Below are 24,971 nucleotides of genomic sequence, written 5' to 3' on the forward strand. Positions count from 1 at the left end.
GGTGGGTTTTAGCTGGATGCTTTGGGGGGGTTTGCAGTGGGATGGGGTTGGGGTCGCTGAGCACTTGGCAGCCTGGCGGGGTTGCGACGTCAGCTTGTGCCCGTGCTGAGATTGCAAGGAGTTTCTAGCTTGTTTTCCAGGGGTGAATGCAAATTTTGGAGGTGGTCCCAGACCTCAGCTCCCTCTTGCTGTGCTCTAGACCCACATATATATACACACTTATATATATTTAGGTGGCCCTGGAGCTGTATGGCTTGCTGCAAACCCATGTGGGGCAATTGTGCCCATGCTGTGCTGCAGGTTGAAGGGGTTGTGGTACAGGGGGATTAAATAGATTCTTTTTGGGGGGATCAGTCCTGCGTCTGTACATCCCCTATATCCACCTCCCAGGGGAAATAAGGGTCCAGGCGTGGAAGAAATGGTTGCTGGGGGGGTCACAGCTCTTCGGAGCAGGGTGATGGCATCCGTCGTGCACCAGTTGCTGCTCCCAGCAGGACCACATGAGCAGAGTTTGGCCCCGTTTTGCGCTTTGCAGCCTCTTGGGTGTCGTTTCTTTCTGCTGCATCGTCCCTTGGACATGGGGGTCCCTGCTCCGTCCTTCCTCTTCCTCTTGGCGACCTTTCAGGGAGTTGTGCTGGGCGTCTCTGGTTACCGGAGCGGATGAGCCATCGATTGCAAGGAGGATGCTTGGCGCTTCCCAGCCTCCGAGACCTTCAACCTTGATGCTCGGAGCTGGATTTGCCGTGCACGGGATAAATTTGCCATGCACGGGTGAATTTGCTGGGCAAACTGGGACCTGGGAGCAGCTTTTCTGCTTCCTTGCAAGGTTTTACAGCGGCCGGAGCTGGATCCATCCCACCTGGGGTCTCTCCACGTTGCCTTCTCTCCTGGGGATGGATCTGGGGGGGGGCGGATTGCCCCTCTCAACCTCCCTTTCCTTCTTTCCTGCAGGAAAGCCTCGGGGAAGGGCCCAGGCGGAGCGTCCGGACCCCCTGTGCCATGGCTTCGTCTGAGCTGCCCCCCCATCCTGCAGTAGGTACTGTCAACCCACCAGAGCTGGGGTCTTTTTCTGGGGGGACACACACCCAGCCTTTGGCAGAAAGGGGGTGAATCACCCGGGAGCATCCTACACATCCCTGCCAGAGCTTCTTTGGGTCGTGAAAACATGAAGGGCTGTTGCATCTTGCAGGTTTTTGGGGTGATGCTCTCTTCTGTCCTCTCCATCCCTGCATCCCTCCCATCCCTGCATCCCTCCCATCCCTGCATCCCTCCATCCCTGCTATGGTACAGCAGCACCGCAGGGGGACACCAAGTGACGGGGTTTCTGCTCACAGGTGACCATCTTGCCCTGGAGCCCCCCAGCCCCCTGCCCCACGGGGAGGAAGACCTCGGTGAAGCCTTTGACTTTGAGGACAGCGAGGAAGAGGAGGAGGAGGAAGAGGACTCAGCGGCTGAGCCGAGCGGCGAAGCTGTCCTCCGGGCACCTCCTCGCAGGCGGCGTGCTGCCAGCTCCGGTGTCGGTGAGGAACACGAGCGGGGGGTCCCTGGTGTCTCCCATGTCCCCACTGTGTCCCCTTCACGTGCCCAGGGTGGTGCCACCCAAGCCTGGGTGCCAGCGCTGGTTCTCTTTGCTTTTCCTCTCCGCAGATGGGCTGGTGCCGGAGACCCAGGAAGGGTATGTGGGGTTTTGGGGGGGATTTTAGGGGTTTTTGAGTCCTTGAAGGAGAAAGCACAGCTTTAGGGTTTGTCCCCTGCCCTGTTCAATATGTTGCAGCCTGCTGCCGTGCCTCAGTTTCCCCAGCTTCTCCCCATTGCTTGCAAAGGGGGCTACAAGCAGGAGAGCTCCAGGGTTTTGGGGTGAACCCTGCAGCCCTGGGGATCTGTGGGGGCTGTGGGTGCCATCGGGGGGTCTGTGGTTAACTGGGTGATGGGGGCTTCCTCCAACCCCCAACCAAGGAGATGAGGGAGAAACCCGTGGGGGTGGGTGTTTGAAGGGGCTGGTGTTCACCCCAGCTGCAGATTTGGGGGGAAAAGATGCCCATTTGGCTGCAAGGAGGGCTTGTGCCCCCCTGGCAGCCCAGGCACAAGGTTCAGCAAGAGGGTCAGGACCCCCCCAGGTTTGGGGACCTTCTCCCTGTGCTCCCCGATGCTGGCGCATCCTCCTGTGCTGCAGCAGGCCGTGGCTAAAAAAAAGCCATTTTTGGGTCTTTTGCATCATCCCCCTGTAGGTTGCCTGGACTTACTTAAAAAGCCATCGTAACCCTAAAATCTGGGACCCCCAAATCCAGGAGGAAGCAGATGGGCAAGGGCAGGGGGCCCCAGATACAAGCTTTATTCTGTGTTTGTGAACCCCTGTAATAGGAATGGGAGGTGATGGGGGTGGGGGGCTTGGGTGCATCTGATCCTGGGGGGTTTGCACCCCGGGGTGCTCCCTGACCCCTTTCCCTGCAGGCTGCCAGTGGGGGTGAGCAATGGGGAGGCTGGTGGAGACCCCCACATCGATGCCCAGACCTGGAAGAGGAAAAGCATCTGCCAAGGTGGGTTAAAATGCTGAAAAAACCCCCAACAACCCCCAAACCTGCCAAGGCTTGGGAAGGGTTTCTCCATCCTGGCTTGATCCTGGGGTGCTGACCTGAGTCCCTGGGGTGGGGGTGGGGTTGTCGCCCAAAGGTGAGCGCTTCGAGTTCCCGGAGGTGGAGGATGATGTGATTTACGACGATGTCCCCTGTGAAACCCTCGATGCCGAGCAGGACGGTAGGGACAGACCTTCCTCCCCCCGGTTCCCCAGGGACCACGAGCCCATTTTCCAGCTGGGTAAACTGAGGCATGCTCCAGCAGGGAAAAGCGCATCTTAGAAAGGATGCTCAGGGGGATAACCCGGGAAAACCGCTGGGATTGGGGAGGGATGAAGGCAGATATGTTTCCAGAGGGACTGCAAGACCCTGAGGATTTGGGGGGGTCTTCTCCGGGTCCCTGGGGAGGGGAATGGCCTCCCTGGAAGGAGCCGGAGCTGGATTTTGCTCGCCAGGCGCCGGGACGGAGCGCAGCCTGATCTACGAGGAGGTGCAGCGGGGCGAGGGGCCGCGGGCGGGCGAGGAGCTGGGCTGGAGCTCCAGCGAATTCGAGAGCTACAGCGAGGACTCGGGCGAGGACACCAAGCCGGAGGCTGAGCCGGCCAAGCAGCGGGCATCTTTCCAGCCCAAGGTAATGCTTGAACTGATGGTTTTATTATTATTATTTTCCTTTTTTCTTTTTTCTTTTTTTTTTTTTTTTTTTCCCTTGGGTTTGCTTGGATAAAGGCACTGGAGCATCAAGCCCAGCTGCTCCCGCAGAGGATGCTGTGGTTCCTGGGGTCACCTGCTGCAAAGCCAGCCTGAAACTTTGGTGGTTCATTATTTATTTTTTTTTTCCTTCCTTCCCCTCTCCCCCCCTTTTTTTTCCCTCCTTTCCTGTTGCATTTTGGCATTGCTGGAGCGTGGCTGCTGCCTTTCCCTGCGCTTGCTCCCTTCCCTGCTCAAGCAAAGCCAGATTTTTGGGAAGATGCTGCCTGTACTGTGCTGCTTTGGGATGATTTCTCCTCCTCTGTGTTGTTTTTTTTTCTTCTTTCCTTTTTTTTTTTTTCCTTTTTTTTTTTGCTGCTTACTTGGATCTCTTCTCTGCCTTCTCTCGCCTCCTCTGCCTTCTCCTCCCGCCTGGTTTGCTTTGGGCTCAGCTTTCTCCAGACCTGAATAGACTAAAGGAGAGATACGCCAGGACTAAGAGGGACATCCTGGCTTTAAGAGTTGGGGGGAGAGACATGCAGGAGCTGAAGCAGAAGTACGATTGGAAGGTACTGTCCCTCCTCCCTCCCTTGTCCCTTGTCCCCCAGATTTCCCAGGGGGTGATAAAAAAAAAAAAAACAACCCACCCTCCCAGAATTTATCCAGGTTGAATTCATCCCGATTTATCCCCCAAAGGAGAAAAAAAAAAAATCGAGCTAAGCACCGCAAAGCTGCCTCTCGTGTCCATCTGTCTTGCAGCTCCCCGTCCTCCAGCTGCCCAAACCATTTGCTTTTTTTGGGTGTTTGTTTTTTTTTAAGGGGCGTTTGGACGAAGCAAGGTTGCCCGTGGGCTAGATGGATCTGAGAAGGTTTTTCCCCCGATACGGGGTGGAAATCAGGTGGGGAAGGAGATTCTTGGGAGGTGTAGAAACTTAGTGCAAAGCCTTTCCCAGCCCCAAACCATCCAGGCTGGACTTTATGACCAGTTTGGGCTGGGCAGGTGACGTTGGATGTCAGCTTGGGCTAAAACCGCTGTGATTTGAGGTGTGGAAGCACACACACACCCCCCCCCCCCGACCTTTGTGCTCTGGTACACAAACCCCCGGCCGTGAGGAGGGGATGGATGTGAGGGGATGGATGTGCTCGTGCCTCCCTTCCCCCCCCTCCTCTCTGCTTTTGCTGCATGCTCCCGCTTTGCCTGCGCCTGCTTGCCCACAGCCATGTCCTGGCGGAGGGAGGAGAGATGCCAGAGCATCCTTCTTCCTCAGCCACCTGCCTTCTCTTCCTCCCCTTCGGGCTGCCTGGGAAAACGGGGACGATGCTCAGAGGGGATGTCCCCAAAGTGGGGGGATGTCCCCAAAGGGATGGCACCGCTGGATCCAGACCTGAAATGGGTCTCAGTGCTGCCTCGAGCCTCCCGGTCCCTCTTGCCCCCCTGCCCAGATGACACAGCTGATGAAAGCGGCTAAAAGCGGCACCAAGGATGGTTTGGAGAAGACCAAGATCGCGGTGATGAGGAAGGTGACGTTCCTGCACCGGAAAGAAGCACCGGGTAAGCAGAGGAACCCCCATTGCCTTCGACAGCCAAAAAAAGCCTTTTTGAGGGTGTTTTTTAAAAAAATTCATTATAAATCCTTACAGCTCTCAGCTTTTCCTTTTGCTGATTTATTTTCTGCGGTTTAAGCTCTGTTTTAACTTTTTTTTCCCCACTCTTTGCATCCCCATGCAAGCCCAGTCGGTTTGGCTCGCTCCTTGCTCCAAGCACCCATGCCCTTTTGGGAGCAGGACAGTGACCCCACCACGCCAGCACCCATGGGTGCCCCCCTTGGACACAGGGCAAGATCTGCCCCGAAATACTGATTTTTGGGGTGTTTTCCTAACCCTCCTGCTGTCACATAGGGGTTGGGGAGCGGAGGAGGAGGGCGGCGGAGGCGGAAAAGCAGCCGCCTTCCCGATGGAGCTCGAGGGTCTCCCTGGAGCAACACGGGGGAGGTAGGATCCCAGTGGGTGGCCTGGTGGCTCAGCCGGGGCTGCCTGAGGGATCCGGCGTGTGTGTCCCAGCCTCGCTGCATGGCCCTGATGCGCCTTAGCCTTGCCAGGGTGGGGGCTTAAATGCTTTTGGGGTCCCCGGGGTGCTGCAGGGCATCCCGTCCCCAGGGTGCTGCAGAGCATCCCATCCCCCGGGCACGGGGATGGGCAGGGGGAGCTGACGGAGCTGGCAGCTAAGGGTGGCGATCCTCCCTGCCAAAATTAGGGAAGGAAAAAGGTCACCCGGCCGCCAGCGCCCTCCCCTCCAGCCCAGCCGGTCCTCCCCGTGCCCGGCTATTTATAGGGGATGGGGATGGGGCCGGGGTGGCCGTAGCGGGGCGTTGCGGCCATGTGGAAGAAGCGGCCATCCCTGCATCGCGACGCCGCCTTTGCTCGCTCACCCTCCTCCTCCTCAGCTGCTTCGGCCTCGGGTAAGGGATCGCCGTGCCGGCCGGCCAGTGTTGGCCTTTTGCCTTCCCCATTTTCTTCGGCGTGTGGCTTGTGGCTCCTTCCCCCCCACCCCCCCCAGTTTCCCTGCTTGCACCCGCCCTTGGAGTGAGGACGGGGGTGGGGGCTCTTCCCCCATCCAGGGTGGCTGTTGGGGGGCCGGGGACACTTTCTGTCCCCTTCCCGTGGGGAGCTGGCTCGGTCCCTGCCGGGAGCCTGACTCATGCTGGTGTCCGGTGACAGTGGCTGGGGCTCCGGGAGGGACACGCGATGCTGGGAGGACGCTGGAGTCCATCTCGCCAGCAGCTCCAAACCCAACCGCATCCCCAGCCAAGCCACTGATGGGGCCACGGGCTCTTCTTTAGACCCCAAAAAAGTCTAAAATTAGGGGATTTTTGGCATTCGGTTGTGGATTTTTGCCCTGCAGGGGACTCGGAGGAGGAGGACACAGGTTTCCTGGAGGTCACGGTCTCTGACATGAAGCACCCGCCGCCGGAGCTGGGGCCCATGCCCGAGGGGCTGAGCCCACAGCAGGTCAGTGTGGGGTGGGGGGGTCTGGGGGGGGCACAGCTTCCCCTTGGTCCCATGATTGAGCAAGCAGGGAAGGGCGGGTCAGCAGAAAGCGATGCTGCTGTGTCAGCACTTCTGCAGCACGCTGTGCCCATGGTGCACCCCCCATCCTGTTATTCAGGGTGGGGGGCCCCCCCCCAGCTGACCCCCAGCATCATTGCAGGTGGTACGGCGGCACATCCTGGGCTCCATCGTGCAGAGTGAGCGGAGCTACGTGGACTCCCTGAAACGCATCCTGCAGGTGGGGGACCCCCCCTTTTTTTTTGGGGGGGGGAGGGGTCAGGGGCGCACAAGGATGCAGGGATGCTGATGCACCGGCATCTCCCGCAGGATTACAGGAACCCGCTGATGGAGATGGAGCCGAAGGTGCTGAGCGCTAGGAAGTGCCAGGTGGTGTTTTTTCGCCTGAAGGAGATCCTGCAGTGCCACTCCATGTTCCAGATCGCCCTTGCCTCCCGCGTGGCTGAGTGGGACTCGGCAGAGAAGATCGGGGACCTCTTCGTGGCCTCGGTAGGAGGAAAAGTTGGGGGACCGCTGTCAAACCTGCCCCTGGACCCCTCTCTGTGATAGCTGAGGTGGGGGGAGGATCCAAGTGATGCACCCCCACCTGGGGTACCACCAGCATCCTCAGCATCACTCCAAAAACACACACACCCACCCCGTTTTGCTGACCCTTCCTTTTTGGGGGAGCCCCACGCCATCGCACCTCTCCTTCTGCCCTCTCCCCAGTTCTCCAAGTCGATGGTGTTGGATGTCTACAGTGACTATGTCAACAACTTCACCACTGCCATGTCCCTCATCAAGAAGGCTTGTCTCACCAAACCTGCCTTCCTTGACTTCCTCAAGGTAAGCAGGACCCAAACGCGGGCACATGGCGCTGCCGGGTGCTGTTATCACTGAAAACTTTGCTTTTTTTGCCTTCCCTGCCCCCCGCCCCTGCAGAAGAGGCAGATGGCCAGCGCCGACCGGGTCACGCTCTATGGGCTGATGGTGAAGCCCATCCAGAGGTTCCCTCAGTTCATCCTACTCCTGCAGGTATGGGCAAGCGGTACCTGCACCTCTCTTGCTTTGCACCCCATTTTTTTGCAACCTGGGTGCTGTGGGAAAGGGTTTAGGAAGGGACATGGGTTTGGGTTGACAGCTTGGTTGCAGCTTTGGGGACCATCCCAAGGATCTTCTTCCAAGCTTTGATTTCGGAGGTGCTGAAAGCGCTTCCGATCGTAGCAATCCCCACAGGGCTGATTTTCCTGGGGTGGCTTTTGTCCCCCATCCTTTCGCTGCTCTAGGACATGCTGAAAAACACTCCCAAGGGCCATGCGGACCGCCTGTCCCTCCAGCTGGCCCTCACCGAGCTGGAGACCTTGGCAGAGAAGCTCAACGAGCAGAAGCGCTTGGCCGACCAAGTCGCCGAAATCCAGCAGCTCAGCAAAAGCATCAGCGACCGCAGCAGCCTCAACAAGGTGGGTCCTTCAGCCTCACGCCCTCATCCTTGTGATGGGTAAGTTTTGGAGCTGGTTGGTTGAGCTTTGCTGCTTCCACCTTCCTTTCTGCGTCAGGGGGGTGGGGAAGCCAAGAATCCCGGTTTTCTCCAAAAGGATGTTGAGCAAAAGCAAATCCTGAGGCTGGCACGGGGAAATTCCTCTCCAGGGAAAAGCAAGGATGAGTTGCTTTGTCTCATCCGCCTGATTTTGCAACTGTTGGTGGCAAAAAACCCAAACATCCCCTAAGTGAAGTTCTTGCGACATATCCTGGGCCGTGGTGGCAAAAACCGCAGCGGGGCACCCACCAGCTCAGCCCTGGGACTGGGATTTAGAGCTGGGGGGTGAAGAGAGACCCAAAACCAGCTGCCAAAGGACCACGTTGGTCTTCCAGGGCTCTGCTTTCCTGGGGGCTGGACATACAGGGTGCAAAGGGGGTTTGCATTGTGCAGCCCCAGAGCCTGTTGCACGGCCATTTCTGCAGAGCTGGGAGCCATGCGTGGTCCTGGTTGGAGGAAAATCCTTGCAATAAGAGAAAAACAACCAAATTTGGGGACAGGAGGCTTGCAAGAGCCCCCAGGCTTGAGCCCCCTGCCTGCTCCATCCCCTTTGCAGCTGCTGAGCTCGGGGCAGCGGCAGCTCCTGCTCTGCGAGACGCTGACGGAGACGGTGTACGGCGACCGGGGGCAGCTCATCAAGTCAAAGGAGAGGAAGGTTTTCCTGCTCAATGACATGCTGGTCTGCGCCAACATCAACTTCAAGTACGTGCTGATGGCCCCAGACCCCCAAATCCCTTTGCAAAGCACTGACGTAAGGACCTTGCCTCTCCCCAACTCGATTTCAGGGCTTAGTGGGTTTTTCTCGCTCTACCCCACGGAGTTTTAAAACCCCCTCACCTTATTTTGGAGGGGGAAACCACCTGGTTTGGGGTTGCTTTGCCCCCACTGTGGACATGTCTCCATGCAAAGCCCCATCCCCTCTTAACTGTGGTGTCCTGGAGCTGGTGTGAGGTCTGGGAGCCTGCTAGGACCTCAGGGCTTAGTGGAGGTTGATGCTGTGGAGGAAAACCTTCGGGGTGTTCCCCATCACACCTCTTTCTTAATCATTTTTCCCCTCTTTCAGGCCGATGAACGCAGGGTAGGTGCTGCTTGTGGTCTGCTGTGGTCGTGTGCCCCACATCTGGGGGTGCAGGCATGCACCAGTGCACGGCGTGGGGTTACCAGTGGAGGGGCTTGGCTTGCAAAATGCATTTTGCCAGGGCTCGCAGGGCAAGCCACGGTGCCTGCTCACGGATTTACCTACACCTTTGCATCCTCCCTCGGCAGAGGCCAGCTGGAAATTAGCAGCCTGGTGCCCCTGGGTCCCAAATACGTGGTGAAGTGGAGCACGGCCCTCCCGCAGGTGCAGGTGGTGGAGGTGGGGCAGGAGAGTGGTGCCTATGACAAGGACAACGTCGTCATCCACAACGCCGGTGCCAAGAAGCACGCGCCAGCCGGGCAGGCTTCGCACAGTGAGCACCCATCCCTCGATCCCGTGTTGGGCTGGTTTCGGTGGGGTGGGATAGAGCATCCTCCCTGGACCTCATTTCTCCATTTTTCCACCCAAGATAAAGTCTACCTGGGGCCACCACGACTCTTCCAGGAGCTGCAGGACCTGCAGAAGGACCTGGCGGTGGTGGAGCAGATCACCCTGCTCATCAGCACCTTGCATGGCACCTACCAGGTATCCGCATGCCAAAGCATGGTCAGACTCATGATCCGGGTGGAACCAAGCCTGGCTGCGTTGTGATAACTGTGTGGACCCTCAGGGGCTGCTGGTCACCTCATCCTCCTGAGCCCCACAGATGATAGTTGGGGGTGATTCAGGCTTGTGTTGGAGGCACTGCCATGATTTTATGACTTTTTCTTCAGAACCTGAACATGACGGTGGCCCAGGACTGGTGCTTGGCCTTGCAGAGGATGATGAAGGTGAAGGAAGAGGAGATCCACTCTGCCAACAAGTGCCGCCTCCGCCTTCTGCTGCCTGGGAAGCCGGACAAGTGAGTTTGTGGATCATGGATGGGCTCTTCCCACCCTGGGCAGGAGGAGGCTGAAGATCAACATGGTGATGCTTTCCCTATGCAGGTCTGGCCGCCCCATCAGCGTCATGGTGGTCTTCATCACCCCAAACCCCCTGAGCAAGATCTCCTGGGTGAATCGCCTGCACTTGGCCAAGATAGGACTGCGTGAGTGGTCTCGTGGCGTGGGGCTTGCCATCACCCTTGCTCTGAAAAGCCAGATTTGGGAGCGTGGCGAGGTGGTTTGCTTCACTCCCAGCATCCTGATGCGAAATGGGGCAGTGGGGGGGGGGGGGGGAATTGAGAGCAAAGGGGTAGAGAACATTTGCGGGATCACACACTGGAAATGATGGGAATTGGTAATTCTGGCTCAAAATGCGGCTTGCTGCTCTCAGGTGGCATCTCCAGGTTGGCATCACCTGGTGATGGATTTCCACTGGCTCTCGTGCTGATGGTGCTGACCCATTTTCCATGAAATAATATGAATAAGCAAAGGAGGAGCCATCCCTCCTGCTGCTTCCCTATCCCTATTCCTATTTAACTCCACCAGCCACTGCAGCAAAAGAAAAAGAGTTTTAATGGAAGGAAAAAAAAAATCATTTGAAATCCTATTTGAGTGCTCGGATCCCCCTGGGCTGGAAAGATTTTTGATTCTCTTGTTTTCACCAGTTTATGTGTTTGGTTTGGGTTTTGTTTTTATTTTAATCTGGGATGCCTGGGGGATAATCCTGTATCCATGAGTTCGAAATGAAAACACATTAAAGCCTAATGTGAAGAAACACATTAGGGTGTATTCCCTCCCCCCCCCTCCCTTTATATATTATCTGTTTTTGGGGGGCTTTTTTTTTTTTTTGCTGCCACTCAAGGCAGTTGTTTGGCTGCGTGCTGCGCAGTAGTTTGGAGGAGAGGGGTGAGATGTACCCCAGGTCTGCAGATGATGGTGGTGGTTTAGGGTTGGAGATGAGCGCCCTGCACCTCACATGCCTGATTTTGGGGTCCCATCAGGGAGGGGAGGGATGCTAAGGGGTGTCCTGGCTGTCTGCAATCTCCTCTGCTCACCACAGGGGAAGAGAACCAGCCGGGCTGGCTCTGTCCCGATGAAGACAAGAAGAGCAAAGCTCCTTTCTGGTGCCCCATCCTCTCCTGCCACATGCCTGCCTTCTCCTCCAAGGCCCTCGATCTGCAGGTAAGAGCAACAGCCAAGTTCTTCTCCAGCCCCCCCAACACCTCCTTCCCCTTTACATCCATCATTTTGGGGAATAAAGGCAGAGATCCCACGGCGGATGGGCTGGATGGGGCGGCCAGGCTGATTACAAAGGCAGAAATCGGTGCAATCCACTCTGGAAAAATTAAAAATACAAGTTAGGCTGTGGCTCGATCCCGAATTTTGGGGCGTGCATGGATACCCTGCATGTGTTAGGGTAATTCGGGGGTGTTGTAACCCCCCCACGCCCCGATCTTTCCTGCAGCTTGGCACTGCCGTGCACAACCCTGTGCAGTCCTCCCTGCTGGGCTTCTCCGCCGTCAGCACCTCGCTGCCGCAGGGCTACCTCTGGGTGAGCAAACCCACCCCAAAACGGGGCAAAACCTGCCGGGTTTGGGTCATGCTGGCTGCAGACCCCCTCCCCAGCGCTCGTGGCTGGTGCTAACACCCCTTTTCTGCTCCCCGCAGGTGGGGGGGGGGCAGGAAGGTGCAGGGGGGCAGGTGGAGATCTTCTCCCTCAACCGCGCCGTGCCGCGGACGGTGAAGTCCTTCCCGGTGGCCTCGCCGGTGCTGTGCATGGAGTACATCCCTGAGGGGGGCGAGGGGGGCCCGGCGGGCACCCAGGAGCCTCACCCCACCACCGAGCAGCCCCCCGCATCCCCGCATCCCACCGTGTGCTTGGGCTTACAGGATGGCAGGTGAGCCCGCAGCCTCTGCATCCATCCTCCGGTGCGATCGCCAGCACCGAGCCTTGAGGACCAGCACCATCTCCTGCATCTCCCCCCTGTTCCCCTCCCCCCCCCCCCAGCATCGCCGTCTACGGCAGCGTGGACACGGGGACGCAGTGCTTGTTGACCTGCAAAAGCCCGGGCATGCAGCCCGTCCTCTGCCTGCGGCACAGCCCCCAGTACCTGTTTGCAGGGCTGCAGGATGGAACCGTGGCCGCCTACCCCCGCAGCAACGGTGAGGGCACCCCCGTGCATGCTTTCGGACAGGCTTTGTGGTGGGACCCCTCAAAAGTATGGAGCAGGAGGTTCTTCGTGCCGGCAAGATACGCTGGCTGCTAAAATGGTGATAAATATTTGTCATTATCCCCCTGCTCCCACTATTTCATTCTGCTCCTTGCAGCCTGGGAGAGGGGAAGCTGGTTTACATTGCCAAGACGAATGCAGAAGGGGCTCAGTTTTGGGGGGAAAAGGGTGGAAAACAGTCCTGGGGAGGGGTTGGTACCGCAGCAAAGGGTTTGCTGGGAGGCTGGTTGCACTCGAGGGATGGAGGAGGGGTCTGACACTGGGATGCGCAAGCACTCGGAGCTCTTGGCTTCAAAAGATTTACCTTTTTCATGCTATAAACCGAGCTGATCCCCTCCAAACCTCATCCACACAAAACCTCTTTCCTTCATTAGCTTGATTTTGGGTTTATTTTCCCTGGCTCCAGCTGGGGCCAAGGCTGTGGCTTGCTGAGAGCCTTCCTCCCCAGGGACTCCTCGCCTGGGCTCTTAAATGCCTTTGCTTTGTCGCTAGAGGGTAGGAAAGAGCCTCAAATAATGTCACATTGGCCTATTTTTGGACAAAAACCTTCATTTGCTCCCAGGTAACCTGCAGAGAGCAGCACCCAAACCAACCCAGAGCCAGTAAAACCACTTCAGTTGCATTTTGGGGTGCTGCGCATCCCCTTTCCAACCTTACCGCAACGGTGCAAGCCAATTAAAGTGCCTTTAATTTAATTTCAATTGCAGAAGGGCACACTGAAGGCAGCCAGCTGCTGGCAGGACTGCAGGGTGGGGGTTTTAATCTTATCTTTTTGGAAAGAAAAAGCTTACCTGAAATAGCTTGGTTTTACGTGAAAATTAGGATTTGCTGAAAGATGGCTCGGTTGCAAACTCCTGCTGATGGGAGCAGAGGTCCGAGCGCCCAAAGGGCTCTTTTATCCCTCAGTTCTTACGGTTTTATTAAAAAAAAAAAAAATTGCATTGGAAATAAGGAAAGGAGAGCAATTATCTATTGAAGCTTCTCAGCCACTGCTGGTGGTGAATTCATCCAAATCCAGGTTGGATGCTGTTCACAGACACTCCAGATCCACCCTGGATGAATTGGCTCTGGAGTGTTGCTTCAAGAGCAAATGAAAAATAAATAAAAAAATCAATTTTTGGCTTTTCCAGCAAGGAATGTGCCGGAGTGTTGCAGGTGGCCAGTTGTTTGCTGCTAACAAGCTGTTTGCACGGGGTCAAAGGGGCTCTGGGGGGGGTGAAGCTGGGGATGTGAACTCCCCTCATCCTTGGGGTTGTGGCACGAAGATGCTCAGAGGCATCCTGGGTGATGCTGGGGGCACAAGGCGTTCGCAGCTGACCCCAGCAGCCCTTTAGGGCAGCTTCAGCTGTATCAAAAGATGATTTTCCTTTTTGCTGAGCATCTTCTTGCTCCCCCCCACCCCAATCCTGGCATCTCTGCTCTAGGGGGGCTGTGGGACTCGGCGGAGCAGCCCACCCGCCTGGCTGTGGGTACCGGCCCCGTGCGAGCTCTCCTGACGCTGGATGAGACCCTTTGGGCCAGCTGTGCCAACCAGGTCACTGTCCTCGATGCCACCAGCCTCCGCGCCCAGGTAGGGAGCATCGCCGGGACCCCTGTGCTACATCTGCAGGGGGATGCAGAGGTGGCTTTGGGGGGGTCACCGTGGTTTAAGCCTCAAAGGATGCACGGGCACAGGCACATCCCTGCCTATGCAGTGCCCAAACCAACCTTTTATTGCTGCTTTTTGCTGCTTTTCATTACTTTTGGGTCCCTTCCCTCCGACATGGTGTCACAGGAAGAGGATGCGGAGATGTCTTCTGCAGCTGCATAAACAGGGAGTGCTGAATAGTTGCTTTTTCCTTTTAAAAAATCCCTTTCTCCCACCTTTAATTTTCACATTTAGTGCCCAAACTTAGTTTGCATGTATTAGCTGTCGTAAATCCAGCCTAACGGCGGTGCCGGGGATGAATAATGCATCGGGGACTGGATTCGCTTTCAGTCTCTGATTTTATTTATGACAGGAGCCGGGTGGGAATTTTTGCAGAAGAAAAGTGATGGGGGAGGAAAAAACCGGTGGTGGTGGGATGCTTGGGGGATGGTGTAAATGGTATTTGATGGAGAGCTGTGTAGTGTAGGGTCTTGGGTCTGACTGGGTGGGACCAGAGACTTGGGAATAAACCATCAGGGAATAAATCCCCTGTGGGGTGGGGGATGAGGGGGACATCACCTAAAAGTCTCTCTTTACCGCTGGTTTGGGCTGGTTTGGGGGGGATGCTCTGTGCTGGTCCTCTCTGGGAAGGGGGTTGATACCAGCTCCTCTTTTTTTTTTCTTTTAATATGTATATCAAATAAATTTTAAGGCAAAAAAATGTCTCGAAGCCATAGGAGAGGGAGGGTGAAGTTGCTGCCTGCAGGTTTCTCCCCCAGTGATTTAACCCTTTGATGCTGACGTGTTTTTATCCCTCAGTCCTGCCCGCAGCCCAGGCTGCAGCATGGGCAACTTTTTGGATGCAAGAAGATGTTTTTCCTGCAGTTTGCATCCTGTGTCTGGTAGGGAAATGCTCTGGCGGGGAGTTTGGGAAGCAGATGGACCAGTCCGTGATCCCCAAAGAGCTCTTGCAAGGGGGCTGAGCCTTGTCACTGTTTTTTGTCGTTGGAGAGGAGCAGGAAGGTCTTGTCCCACCTTGGGGTGGATTTGGCAGATGCAGCTCATCAGGCAAATGAGTCTTTTAAAGAAGAAAAAGAAGGTGGAGGGGGTGGGAAACGCTGTGTTATCATCCAAAAAACCCCCGAGGGGTTTGGAGATGGGCTGGTTTTGGTGTCCTCTGGCCAGAGCTAGCGAGGATGGGGGAACCTCATGGTCACTCTGGTCCCCTCCCCGTGCAGCTCCTGGAGAGAGCCCAAGGCAGCAGCAGTTTTAGGGAGCAACTTTTTGATTTCATTTTTGCAATTCCCCTTCTGGTAGCAAACCTTCGAGGCCCACCCGGACACCGAGGCCAGCGTCACGCACATGATCAAGGCAGGCAGCGGGGTCTGGATGGCCTTTTCCTCAGGCTCCTCCATCCGCCTCTTCCACACCGAGACGCTGGAGCATCTGCAGGAGATCAATATTGCCACCAGGACCACCTTCGTCCTCCCGGGTGAGCTGCCCTTTCTCCCTGGCTCTTAATTACAATTAATGGGCAAGGTGGGGCATCACCCCATGGGCGTGTTGCTTTGCTTTATGGCTGTGCTGATGTGCAGAGAAACTGTGAGGAATTTATTTGGTTAATGGTGTAAAGATTTGAGCTTGGGCCTCTGGGGTCTCTCCTCATTGAATGCAGAGACAGAGCCAGTGGTGCCTTTGCATCCGTGCGCGCATCCCTGCATCCCACCTTTGCACCCGTTGCTCCCATGTGTGCACCTTATCCGTACAGCCCACCCTTGCGTGTGCGCGTGCATCCGCTCACCCCGTGTGTGCACCCACTCACCTCAGAGGCGCACCTCCTCTTTGCATCTGTGCACCCCACCCTTGTGTGCACCCCATGCACCCCATCTTTGCAGCCCTGCACCCATGCACCCCATCTTTGCACCCGTTCACTCTTGCACCCCATTTTTGCACCCCTGCACCCTTGCACCCCATCTTTGCACTGCGTGTGCATCCTCGCATGCCTCCTCAGACGCACGTGCATCCCCATGCATGCATCCTTGCACCACATCCTTGCACCCCTGCACACATCTATGTGTGCACCCCACTGCCGTTACCCTGTGCACCCCTTTTTTCCCCACCTTACCGTTCAGCACCGTCTCCCCGCTGTGTCCACCCACCCGGCTCTCGCCTGCCCCAGGCTTGCAAGGTTGGCTCTCCCCTAGTTCCAGCTACAGAGCAACATAATTGTGTAATTAGTTATAAGCACGATACTCATGTAAGTCACTTTTCCCTTTTTTTTTTTTTTTTTTTTTTAGGGCATGTTAAAATATTTATCACTTCCTTTTCTTCCTGGGCGAGTGAGCGTTGGGTATTAATGCGTTTTTGAACTTGCACTCCCTCATCCTTTTTAACTCGACAGGTCATTAATAAAGTCCTCCCGGAGAAACTGGAGTTGCATCTCCGCAGATATATTGCTTTGCCGAGTTTGACGCCGTGCAGCGCTAAGTCCTGGCGATAAAATATTCATTTGCCATTAGAAGTCTCACTTTTTTTTTTTTTCCTCCCTCTCCTTTTTTTGTTTATATTTGTAGTGCTTTCCTTGGCGTGGAGACCTTTGTGCAAAGATGCTGCTTGGTTCTGAGGGGCTCTGGAGTGTGTTCCCCATGAAAAATCCACTGGTGATGGGTTATTTGCGAAGATGCTGCTGTAAAATCATCCCTCACCCTCTTTTTTTAATTTTTTTTCTTTCCCCGCTCATGCAGGTCAAAAACATGTCCGTGTCACCAGCCTGCTCATCTGCCAGGGTTCGCTTTGGGTGGGCACTGACCAGGGCATCATCGTGCTGCTGCCCGTGCCCCGCTTGGAGGGCATCCCCAAAATCACCGGTGAGCACCCACAAACCCCCTCCCTGGGCAGATGCATCCTTATTTTGGGGCTTGTTTTTAGCAAACCCCCCTATTTTTGGCAGGAAAAGGCATGGTGTCCCTCAATGGGCATGGTGGCCCTGTGGAGTTTTTGGCAGTGGCGCTGAGCACCCTGGCACCCGATGTGCTGAAGGGTGATCAGGAGGAGGAAGAGGAGGGTGAGGAAGAGAAACCCCCGGAACTGGATGGTCCCCCGCCTCGGGAAATGAGAAAAAAAGGGATTTTATTACAATACCGCTTGCGATCCACCTCCCACCTCCCCGGGCAGCTGCTGTCGGTGCGGGAAGCGCCCACGGGTGGCACGCCAGCGCACACGGAGGAGGACGGCTCCATCTATGAGATGGCTGATGACCCCGACGTCTGGGTGCGGAGCCGACCCTGTGCCCGTGACACCCCACGCAAGGAGATCTCCTCGGTGGCCATCGTTTCGGGGGGCCGGGGTTACCGTAACTTCAACGCTGAATCGCCGCGCCGGGGAAGTGATGCCGACAGCACCCTGCTCATCTGGCAGGTGCCATTGATGCTATAGCACCCCGGGACCCCCCCACCCATCCACCCGGCACCTACCTCAAAAAGCCACCCAAAAGCTGCCGGGGGTGGTCCTGCCCTGGGTGCATCACCCTTTAATTTTTTTTAAGGAGGAAAAGACTGAAAAATGGGCTTTTTTGCTTTTTTTCTTCCCCCCCCCCCCAAGCAAACAGCTTTGTGCATGGGGAGAGGGGAGTTTTTAATGGCAGGAACGGCAACCTCCCTGCGGGCTTTGGAGGTGCCGGCTCTTTGGCCAAAGGTGTCTGTGTGTCTGCGTGTGAATATATATATATATATAAATATATATATATATAAATATGATGTATATTATTACCTGTATAAAGAAGGAATCTGTATATATTGGGGCACTTGGAGCTGCAGAAATAGTGATGAGAAGAGCATTCAGCGAGTGCCGGCTGCGCCGAAACGGGGGGATTTGGCTGAAATAACCATTTTTTTGACTGTGAATTGAGGATATTTGGTACAAAAATCCCCTGTTTTGGGGAGTTGAGTACTCGCGGTTTCCAGAGGAAAGGAAATTTTGGGAGCGTGGAAATAAATCCTATAGGAATCGGTGTGTTTCCTTGCAGTATTTTGTAACTGGGTTTGGCTTGGGTGCTAATGTTTTCTTTCCTTTGCTTCAGCAACACATCCCAAGGGGTTCATATACCCTCAAAAATCAATCAGAAGCCCCCAGATGCCCGTTTTTGCACTCCCCAGAAATGGTGCAGGATGGAGGGAAGATGGGGAGAAGGATGTACCCTGTCACCTGCATCTCTGGTACCCAGAGCGTTCTCCATCCACAGCAGAGAAACACAAGGCCAGGGAGGTGGAAACTTGTCCGAGGACTAAATCAATTTATAATGCGATCCTCTAACTGGCTTCAATTTGATTTTCATTTGTAGCATTACAATTATCAGATTTAAATTCCCAACCGCTCAACCTTGAAATGGGACGGCATGGCTCCTGCTGCCAGGGAGCGAAGATTATCCGCCTTGTACCGATTTCTGAGTATTTTTCTAATTAGCCATCAAATGTGCTTTGCTGGGTTTTTCTTTCTTTGCCCTTAAAGTCTTTTCTGATTAAGTTTTCTCCCTATCTCAGCTGCGTGAAATGGCATGAAGAGGGGGGCAATCTCCGGACCAGCCGCAGCTGGAGGACCACGAGCATCCTCATGAGCATCTGTGATGTCCGTGGGAAGGGTGTCAAAAGAGCTTGTGGCTTTTTCCACCCCTTTTTCCTATTTTCCATTGCAATTTTACCACCTTTGGGGTCGGTGTGTGAGAAAGCAGCTGGTTCTCGAGGGATATCACCCCATGGAGCTGTAAGGATTTCCCACGCTATGTGATTGCAATGGCACAGTTAAAATATATATATATTTATTGCAGAGCTGGATGTAATGACAGCTGTGGAGTTTGCACTTTATTTAGCAAGAGGATCTTAAAAACAATTTGTGGGACCCCAGACACCATCCCTCTGGGCTCACCAGCCACCTGAGCTACAATTGCAATCAAAATACCCCAAAATGAGGATGCCACATCGAGCTGCGCTGCTGCTTTTGAAGCTGGGAGGAGATGCCACTGCAGGTTTTGTCCCCCCACGCATGGCCTGATGGCACCGGGAGGCTCTACAACCTGCCATATTTTTTCCCAAATTGATGTCCTCTAGCTAACGAGGATGTTTCTCATGCTAACAGTGTGTGTTGGGCTCCTGTAAGGAGAGGGGAGCTGTCAGACCAATGAGGTTTGTTGCTGCTGCCTTAATGAGCCGCGTTATTAACTGAAGAGTGGCCTGACCCCAATCTCCCCCAATCTGGGGACAGCCCTGGGCAGGGTCACCACCATCTCCCATGCACAAGAGGCAAAAAGTGTATTTAATGCGCTAAATGCAACTATTTCTATGCTGGTACCCTTCAGAAGATGCTTTTGCAAGACCTGAACACGCTCCCCCCTCATCCCAGTTGGAGGATGGCTGTTCTGCACCAAGACTCATCTTCCCAAGCTTATGATTTTTTTTATTATTATTTATTACTTCCCTATTTTTCTTCTCCTTGATGTTCTCTGTATCGATCCCTTCCTCCAGCCTCGTTATCTCACCCGGATGTTTGTGCCAGGGCAGCTGCTGAGCTGCTTGCAGGCGGTGTTTGCAAACGCCCAGCAAATGTTATTGAGCAGAAGGCTCCCTTTAACAACTGTGTCAACAAAAATGAATATATAAAATCCCAGAGATCTTTTAAGAGAGACTTTTTGTGGTTTTTTGCTGTTTTTTTTTTTTTTGCTTGTTCTCTGAAAGACACTACCTAGGGGAGCTGCAGGGGCTTGGGACAGCCCCCTGGCTTCAGAGAGCTTGCGGGGGGGGGGGGGGGGGGCATGGATTTTTGGACTTAAAATGGGGATTTTTGCTACTTTGAAGGGTTAGAACTGTTTGGGAGGTGGGGCTGGTTTGTGGTTTTTTTTTCTTTCAGATATGTTCAAGGAGAAACAGGCTCATGACCCCTGTCCCAGAGGAGATCCATCATGCATGGAGCATCTCACGCAAGCATCCTTGCAGTTGCTCTTGCAATGGTCCACAGCGGGTAAGGAGAGGTGTTTGCTGTGCCAGCGTGGCCAAAATCAGGTACAGACAATGGGAAGCTGCTTCAATCGTGCTTTTCACCCCTGAGGATGTGGGAGCCTCCACCCAGACCAGGCTCATTGCCCGTCTGTAGGCAGCTGGAGTTATCCTTTCCTATCTTCTTCCATCCTCTTTGGTTGTCACCAAGCCCTGCCCAGACCTCGGTGCTCGATAGCCTTCAGCTCTCCTGTGTGTTGCAGAGGGGATGGAGAGCGATGGCTTCACGAGCAGCCCCTGCCCCAAAGCCTCTCCGGGTGCTTGAAACGCTCCTCCTGGTTTGGGCTGGCTGGTGGCCAGTGCCATGTGGCTCTCCCTGGCCAAGGGATTAAGGATGTTCCAGTTGTGCTCTCGGCTGAAGATCAGGGGCTGGATTAGGTGTAGCTGTGCTCCTGCTCCCCGCCTTGCTGCAGGCTTGAGGTGGCTGGATGTGCCATGGTGGGCCAGGTCTTAAGGTGGGCTTGTGCCTTGGCCACCAGCCTGGAGGGCGGTTGTGGGCCCTCAGGGTGAGTTCTTGCTGTGGAAAAAGGTGGGGAGAGCTTGGTGGGGTGCCTTGGCTCCCCTGGAGAGCTGCTGTGGAGGGGGGGCATGTCCCCTGGGTGTGCTGTGCTGATACGTCTCAAAGGTGCCGTGGCGGCATCTCCCAGGGCTGCTGTGGTGGTACCTCCCAAAGGTGCCGTGGGTGGTCTTTGTGAGGGATGCTGTGGTTTTGTCCCCAAAGTGGTGCCCTGGTGGCATCTCCCAAGGGTTCCATGGTGATACATCTCGAAGGTGCCATGGTGGTATGTCCTAAAGGTGTGCTGGTGGCATCTCCAAGGGTTTCCATGGTAGCATGTCCCAAAGTGGTGCCCTGGTGGCATCGCCACAGGTGTGTCATGTCGGTATGTCCCAAAGAGGTTCCCAAAGAGGATGGAGATGTTGGGCTGTGATCAGTGGGATCTCTGTGGCTTTTTTCATCATCCCAAGAACCAAGAACATTCCAAGATGGAATGTCCCATCACAAAGGAAGCGTGATGTTGGAGCAGCCGCGTCCTTCAAGCGGATGGTGCCTGGTGGGGAATAAGCTGGGTTATGAGATGCCTGAGCTGGCCGCAACCATGGGGGGAGAAATTTCCTTTACCTCCCCAATATTTGGGTGTGGAAATCGAATCCGAGGGGTTTCTGGGCGGAGTACGTGGTCCAGCCATGGCGCTGCAAAAGGAGAGCAGCCTTGCCGTGCTTTCCCCTTGGCTTCTTCCCCAGGAGATGCAAACAAAGCCAGTTCCCTTCCTCGCTGCCCATCATCCCTCTGCGTTGCCTTTAATCAAGCCAGTTTGATTCCTCCTGGATTTTCCCCCCTCCTCCTTTCAAGCTGCGAGTGGAAAATAAAAAAAAAAGAAATAAATTTATAATAATAATAATCATCATAACAAGCAGTGTGGGAGCCTGGGGGGGAAAGGAGCAAAGAAGAAATTGCTTTGAGCTGCAAAGGCAAGACTGCTCTGAAGATGGGCTCGCCTGAGATTTGGGATGAGAAACCTGTCTTGAAAGGAGCAATTAAAAGAGGAAAGCAATTAAACTGCTGCAGGAAAGTGGGGTGCAGGAGCTGGGGTGGGATGGAGAGGGCTGGGGGGCTGCACCAGGTGCTGCATCCCTGGCACTGCTCCTTGCTCCTGCATTTAAAAGCGCTCACATACTGCACGTTAGATGTGTTATATATTTTATAGGTACGCATATATATAAATATTTTAGAATTATATCTATATATATATGCAGTAGGGAAGGACAATATTATTTCCGCAGGATGAAGTTGGGGTCCGTCTGAAGGTGTTTGGTTATTAAGTCCTGAGGAAGCGTGGCGGCCGGAGGGCTTTCGGCGTGGAAATTATTCTATCAAATACAACAAGTGGCGGCCAGGCAGGATGAAAGCAAGCTTTGTTTAAAAATAAATACTTGACAAACCAGACCCGATCTGTAAATGATTTTCTTACCACAGCAAGTGGTAAGTCCCTTGGGCTCAGTTTCTCTCCCCATTCGGTGGGTGCTACCTGCTCCAGCACCCACTGAAGGGTGATATTTTCCCCCTGGCTGGGCATGGGAGGGATTTAGGGGTTAACATCCTTGCTTGCTATTAAAATCCTTCCTGGTTATATTCCTTTATTATTTTTTTAATTTATTTTTTGCATGCCCCTTCCCCAGGCTACAGTGCAGGAGAGGCTCTGCTTTCCCCCCCATCCCTTTGCTTTTGGGGCTTGCAACCCCATCTCTTTATTTCCAAAAGGTCTCTCTGCACTAATTAGACCTTAATTACAGCAATAAATTCATCTTGGGTCTGGTTTTCATCCAGTCCCTCTCCCCCATCCTGCTCAGGGCAAGAAGCCTGGAGCTGGTATGTACACATCTATAATTATATATATAGATATTTATGGAAAAAAATCCATTTGGGATATATTCCTCCAGAATTCACCAAATTTAGTGCAAATCCTTCAGGATCCAGCCCTTATACCCCCGTCAGGCTGGGCTCTGCGGCAGCGCAGGCTCCAACCTGCTTTCTGCAGCAGCTCTGGTGGCAAGGACATCGTCACACGCGTGGTCCCCATGGGGAGTGGGGATTGGGAGCAGTTTACATGGGAATCAGCTGGGTTTTTTTAAAAAAAAGCATATATGAGGAGTGGTTACGTGTGTAGAGCAGTGCTAGAAAGGCTTATGCAGCACTACCTCCCCCATATATATATATATCTATATATCCCATGGCCACAATGCATAAATGAATAGGCTGGTAATTGTCATTTCCAGGCAGAATTGTTCAGAGAGGCTTGTTTAACTCAGAAAAAAATTAAAAATCCCTTTTTCCCTTATTTTTCCTGGAAAGGGAGCTCTGCCAGATAGGAAGAAATGGTATTTTCTCTCCTCTTCCTTGTCCCCCATCTCATAAAAATATGTCGGGAAAGTTGCAGCATCCTTAATTTACACCCTAGCCCAGCTCCTTTGGTGGGTCACAGCCCCCACCTCCTCCCGGAGCTGGTCACCCCCACCAGTGCCTTCCTCACCGTAACTCAAACGGCAATGATTAGCCAAATAAAATTTCCATCTGTTGAGGACTTTCCGGGAGTTATTACCAGCAATAAAATCCATGTGCAGCGAATGATGTATCCGAGGGGTAAGTGCCTCCATTACAAGCAAAAGTGACTTTTAAATAAGGTTACAGGCTTCCTCATCAGCCTGAAAAAAAGCATTTTGGACCACCTGGAAAGGGCATCCCCTAAATCCTGGGTAAAAATCCCACTGGAAAAGGCTTTCCCAGGTCAGCCGGGCTGGATAAATGTGAGAAATTAATTGCTCCAGCTTGATGGGGGACGTTTTAGGTGCTGGGATGCTTCTGCAGCTCTGGGCTCCCTCAGGATGCTGCACCTTTTGGGACCAGAGCTTGCAAACCATGCCCATGAGCATCACTTCGTCCCCTCGATCTTGTTTCCCTTCAAAATAACTCAAGGAGCTGGCGTCCTTTGCTCATCCCTTATCTGACATGATTGAAGCCGCCGGGGCTGGATGTGCAAATCCTCACCCCGCTCTTAATTGAAGCGGAGGGTTAACGGCTGCGGCTCTTTGCACGCTCTCCCGGTGGGGAAATGGCTGCCTGCTTAAAAAAAATGGGATGCAGAGCTGGTTTTCCAACCTCTTCTTGCTCTAAAGGAGCTGGTAGCAAAGTGCGATGCCCTAGAAGGGCAACTGCATGCTCCCGTATTTAAGGGATGCATGCAGCAGGATGGATGCTGAGGGGCAGAGCCTGTTGCAGGTGGATGGCTGGATGCTAAACCCAGCTGTATGGCAGGGAAAAGAAAAAAGAAAAAAAAAATATTTCAAAGTGCAGCTGAATCTCTGGCTTATTTTCCCTCGCACACGTGGCCGGCTGCTGCGGACGTCGAGCCGTGCCTGGGCTGCATCGTTTCGGCTTCTAAAAACGATCGGGGTGTTTGCAGAAAAAAAAGCTTTAGGAAAACAAAGCTACGGGGTGGGGGGGTGGGGGGGTGGGGGGTGGGGATGGACTGAGAGAGAGCAGCGGGATGGAGTCACCTCCCACGGCTAACAGGCAATATTTGTGCCCTCTTAATTCCTCCAAGTGAATTTTGCCTCAGCAATTTGGAAGGATTAAACCCAACTGAACAGCAGGTAATAATCCCAGTGCTGTCGGATGCTTAACCAGCTGGTGGCTGGCTGCAGCCTCAGCCCGGCACGCCAGGGTTTTCCCTTGCCCAGGGCACCTCCGAGGCAGGCACGTTGCTACCAGAAGGGAACTGGGTGGCAGCTCACCTGGGGGTGCTTCTGTTCCCCACGATCCTCTTTTATTCCTTGAGCTTTAGTAGCGGCCGGGAGCGATTTCTAGCTCTCCACCTTCATTTTATCACCTTTGCAACAGCTGAAGGGCAAAGATGCTGCAGCAGTGGCCGTGCAGCGGGGCTGGGGGGGTGTATTTGGCATTGCAAGGGGGGCAGCAGAGGAGTGCAGGATTTGGGGTTCAGCCCCCGACCTGACCTAGGAGGTATTTTGGCAGCACGGGGGCTTGCAAAAGCCACGCTGCAGCTTGGCGCTGAGCCAGTTTGGGTTTGGCTGCCAGTGTGGTGCCTGGCTTGGCTGGGATGGCATTCGGGCCCTGCTGAGTGCTCCCCAGTTGCCTAAAAACTGGCTTTGTCCTCCCCCTTGAGCTGGGCTTTGCTTTTCCAAGGAGCCAGGTCCTTCCCCAAATGCCCCATTTCCTTCAGCTGTACCACGTGCATTGCGTTTGCTGGGGATAGAAAAGTAGCTGGGGCTCAATCCAGGCTGGGATTTGGGGGTTTAACCCAAAAGGGGTTGGGGAAGAGGGAAGAAAAGCGATAATGAGCCTTGGGAAAGTTTGGAAAACATCCACCCACCTTCCCTGCCAAGCTATCAGCCCTGTCAGCATCCTCAGGAAGGTATTTGAGCTTTGATGCGTTGGTGACACCTGAATGGCTCTTCATCTTGCTGCTACCCTGCCGGGTGTGTTTCCAAAGCTGGTTTATGGCAAGCTTTTTATTTTTTAGTTTATCTCCTCAAGGGCTATGGGGTGGTTTCCCTGCGTGGAGGTACATTACTGCCCCATGGGAAACTTCAAGGAGCACTTTGGGAGGGTGAGGAGCAAAGGCAGAGGCTGCTTTTTGGGTGGACTGGAGCCAGACTGGAAGGGGTTTGGCTAAAAGCTGACCCCCCCATCACTGGCGTTTGCAAGTC

General features: G+C 54.3%; 1 protein-coding gene across 12 annotated transcripts in view; it reads left to right on the forward strand.

Annotated features, from left to right (window-relative positions):
• ARHGEF10L (Rho guanine nucleotide exchange factor 10 like) overlaps positions 1-17,712 on the forward strand; it is a 27,751-nt gene extending 10,039 nt beyond the window's left edge. For 4 of the 12 annotated variants that reach the window (XM_080379616.1, XM_080379626.1, XM_080379615.1 and 1 more), the window contains exons 2-28: positions 952-1,036; positions 1,335-1,520; positions 1,648-1,675; positions 2,452-2,537; positions 2,671-2,754; positions 3,029-3,204; positions 3,713-3,829; positions 4,704-4,812; positions 5,160-5,252; positions 6,163-6,269; positions 6,469-6,546; positions 6,636-6,815; positions 7,035-7,151; positions 7,248-7,340; positions 7,592-7,765; positions 8,399-8,544; positions 9,109-9,505; positions 9,694-9,821; positions 9,907-10,007; positions 10,904-11,025; positions 11,309-11,395; positions 11,512-11,741; positions 11,852-12,006; positions 13,499-13,644; positions 15,019-15,193; positions 16,446-16,568; positions 16,652-17,712. In XM_080379616.1, coding sequence (XP_080235742.1) covers positions 1,000-1,036; positions 1,335-1,520; positions 1,648-1,675; positions 2,452-2,537; positions 2,671-2,754; positions 3,029-3,204; positions 3,713-3,829; positions 4,704-4,812; positions 5,160-5,252; positions 6,163-6,269; positions 6,469-6,546; positions 6,636-6,815; positions 7,035-7,151; positions 7,248-7,340; positions 7,592-7,765; positions 8,399-8,544; positions 9,109-9,505; positions 9,694-9,821; positions 9,907-10,007; positions 10,904-11,025; positions 11,309-11,395; positions 11,512-11,741; positions 11,852-12,006; positions 13,499-13,644; positions 15,019-15,193; positions 16,446-16,568; positions 16,652-17,136 — 3,960 coding nt within the window. In that variant the 5' untranslated portion in view covers positions 952-999 and the 3' untranslated portion in view covers positions 17,137-17,712. The other 8 variants (XM_080379620.1, XM_080379622.1, XM_080379624.1 and 5 more) reach the window with 8 other exon arrangements.
• Positions 17,713-24,971: the final 7,259 nt, after the last annotated feature.

Source organism: Falco punctatus (genome assembly GCF_963210335.1).
Source record: "Falco punctatus genome assembly, chromosome: 3".
NCBI lineage: Eukaryota > Metazoa > Chordata > Aves > Falconiformes > Falconidae > Falco > Falco punctatus.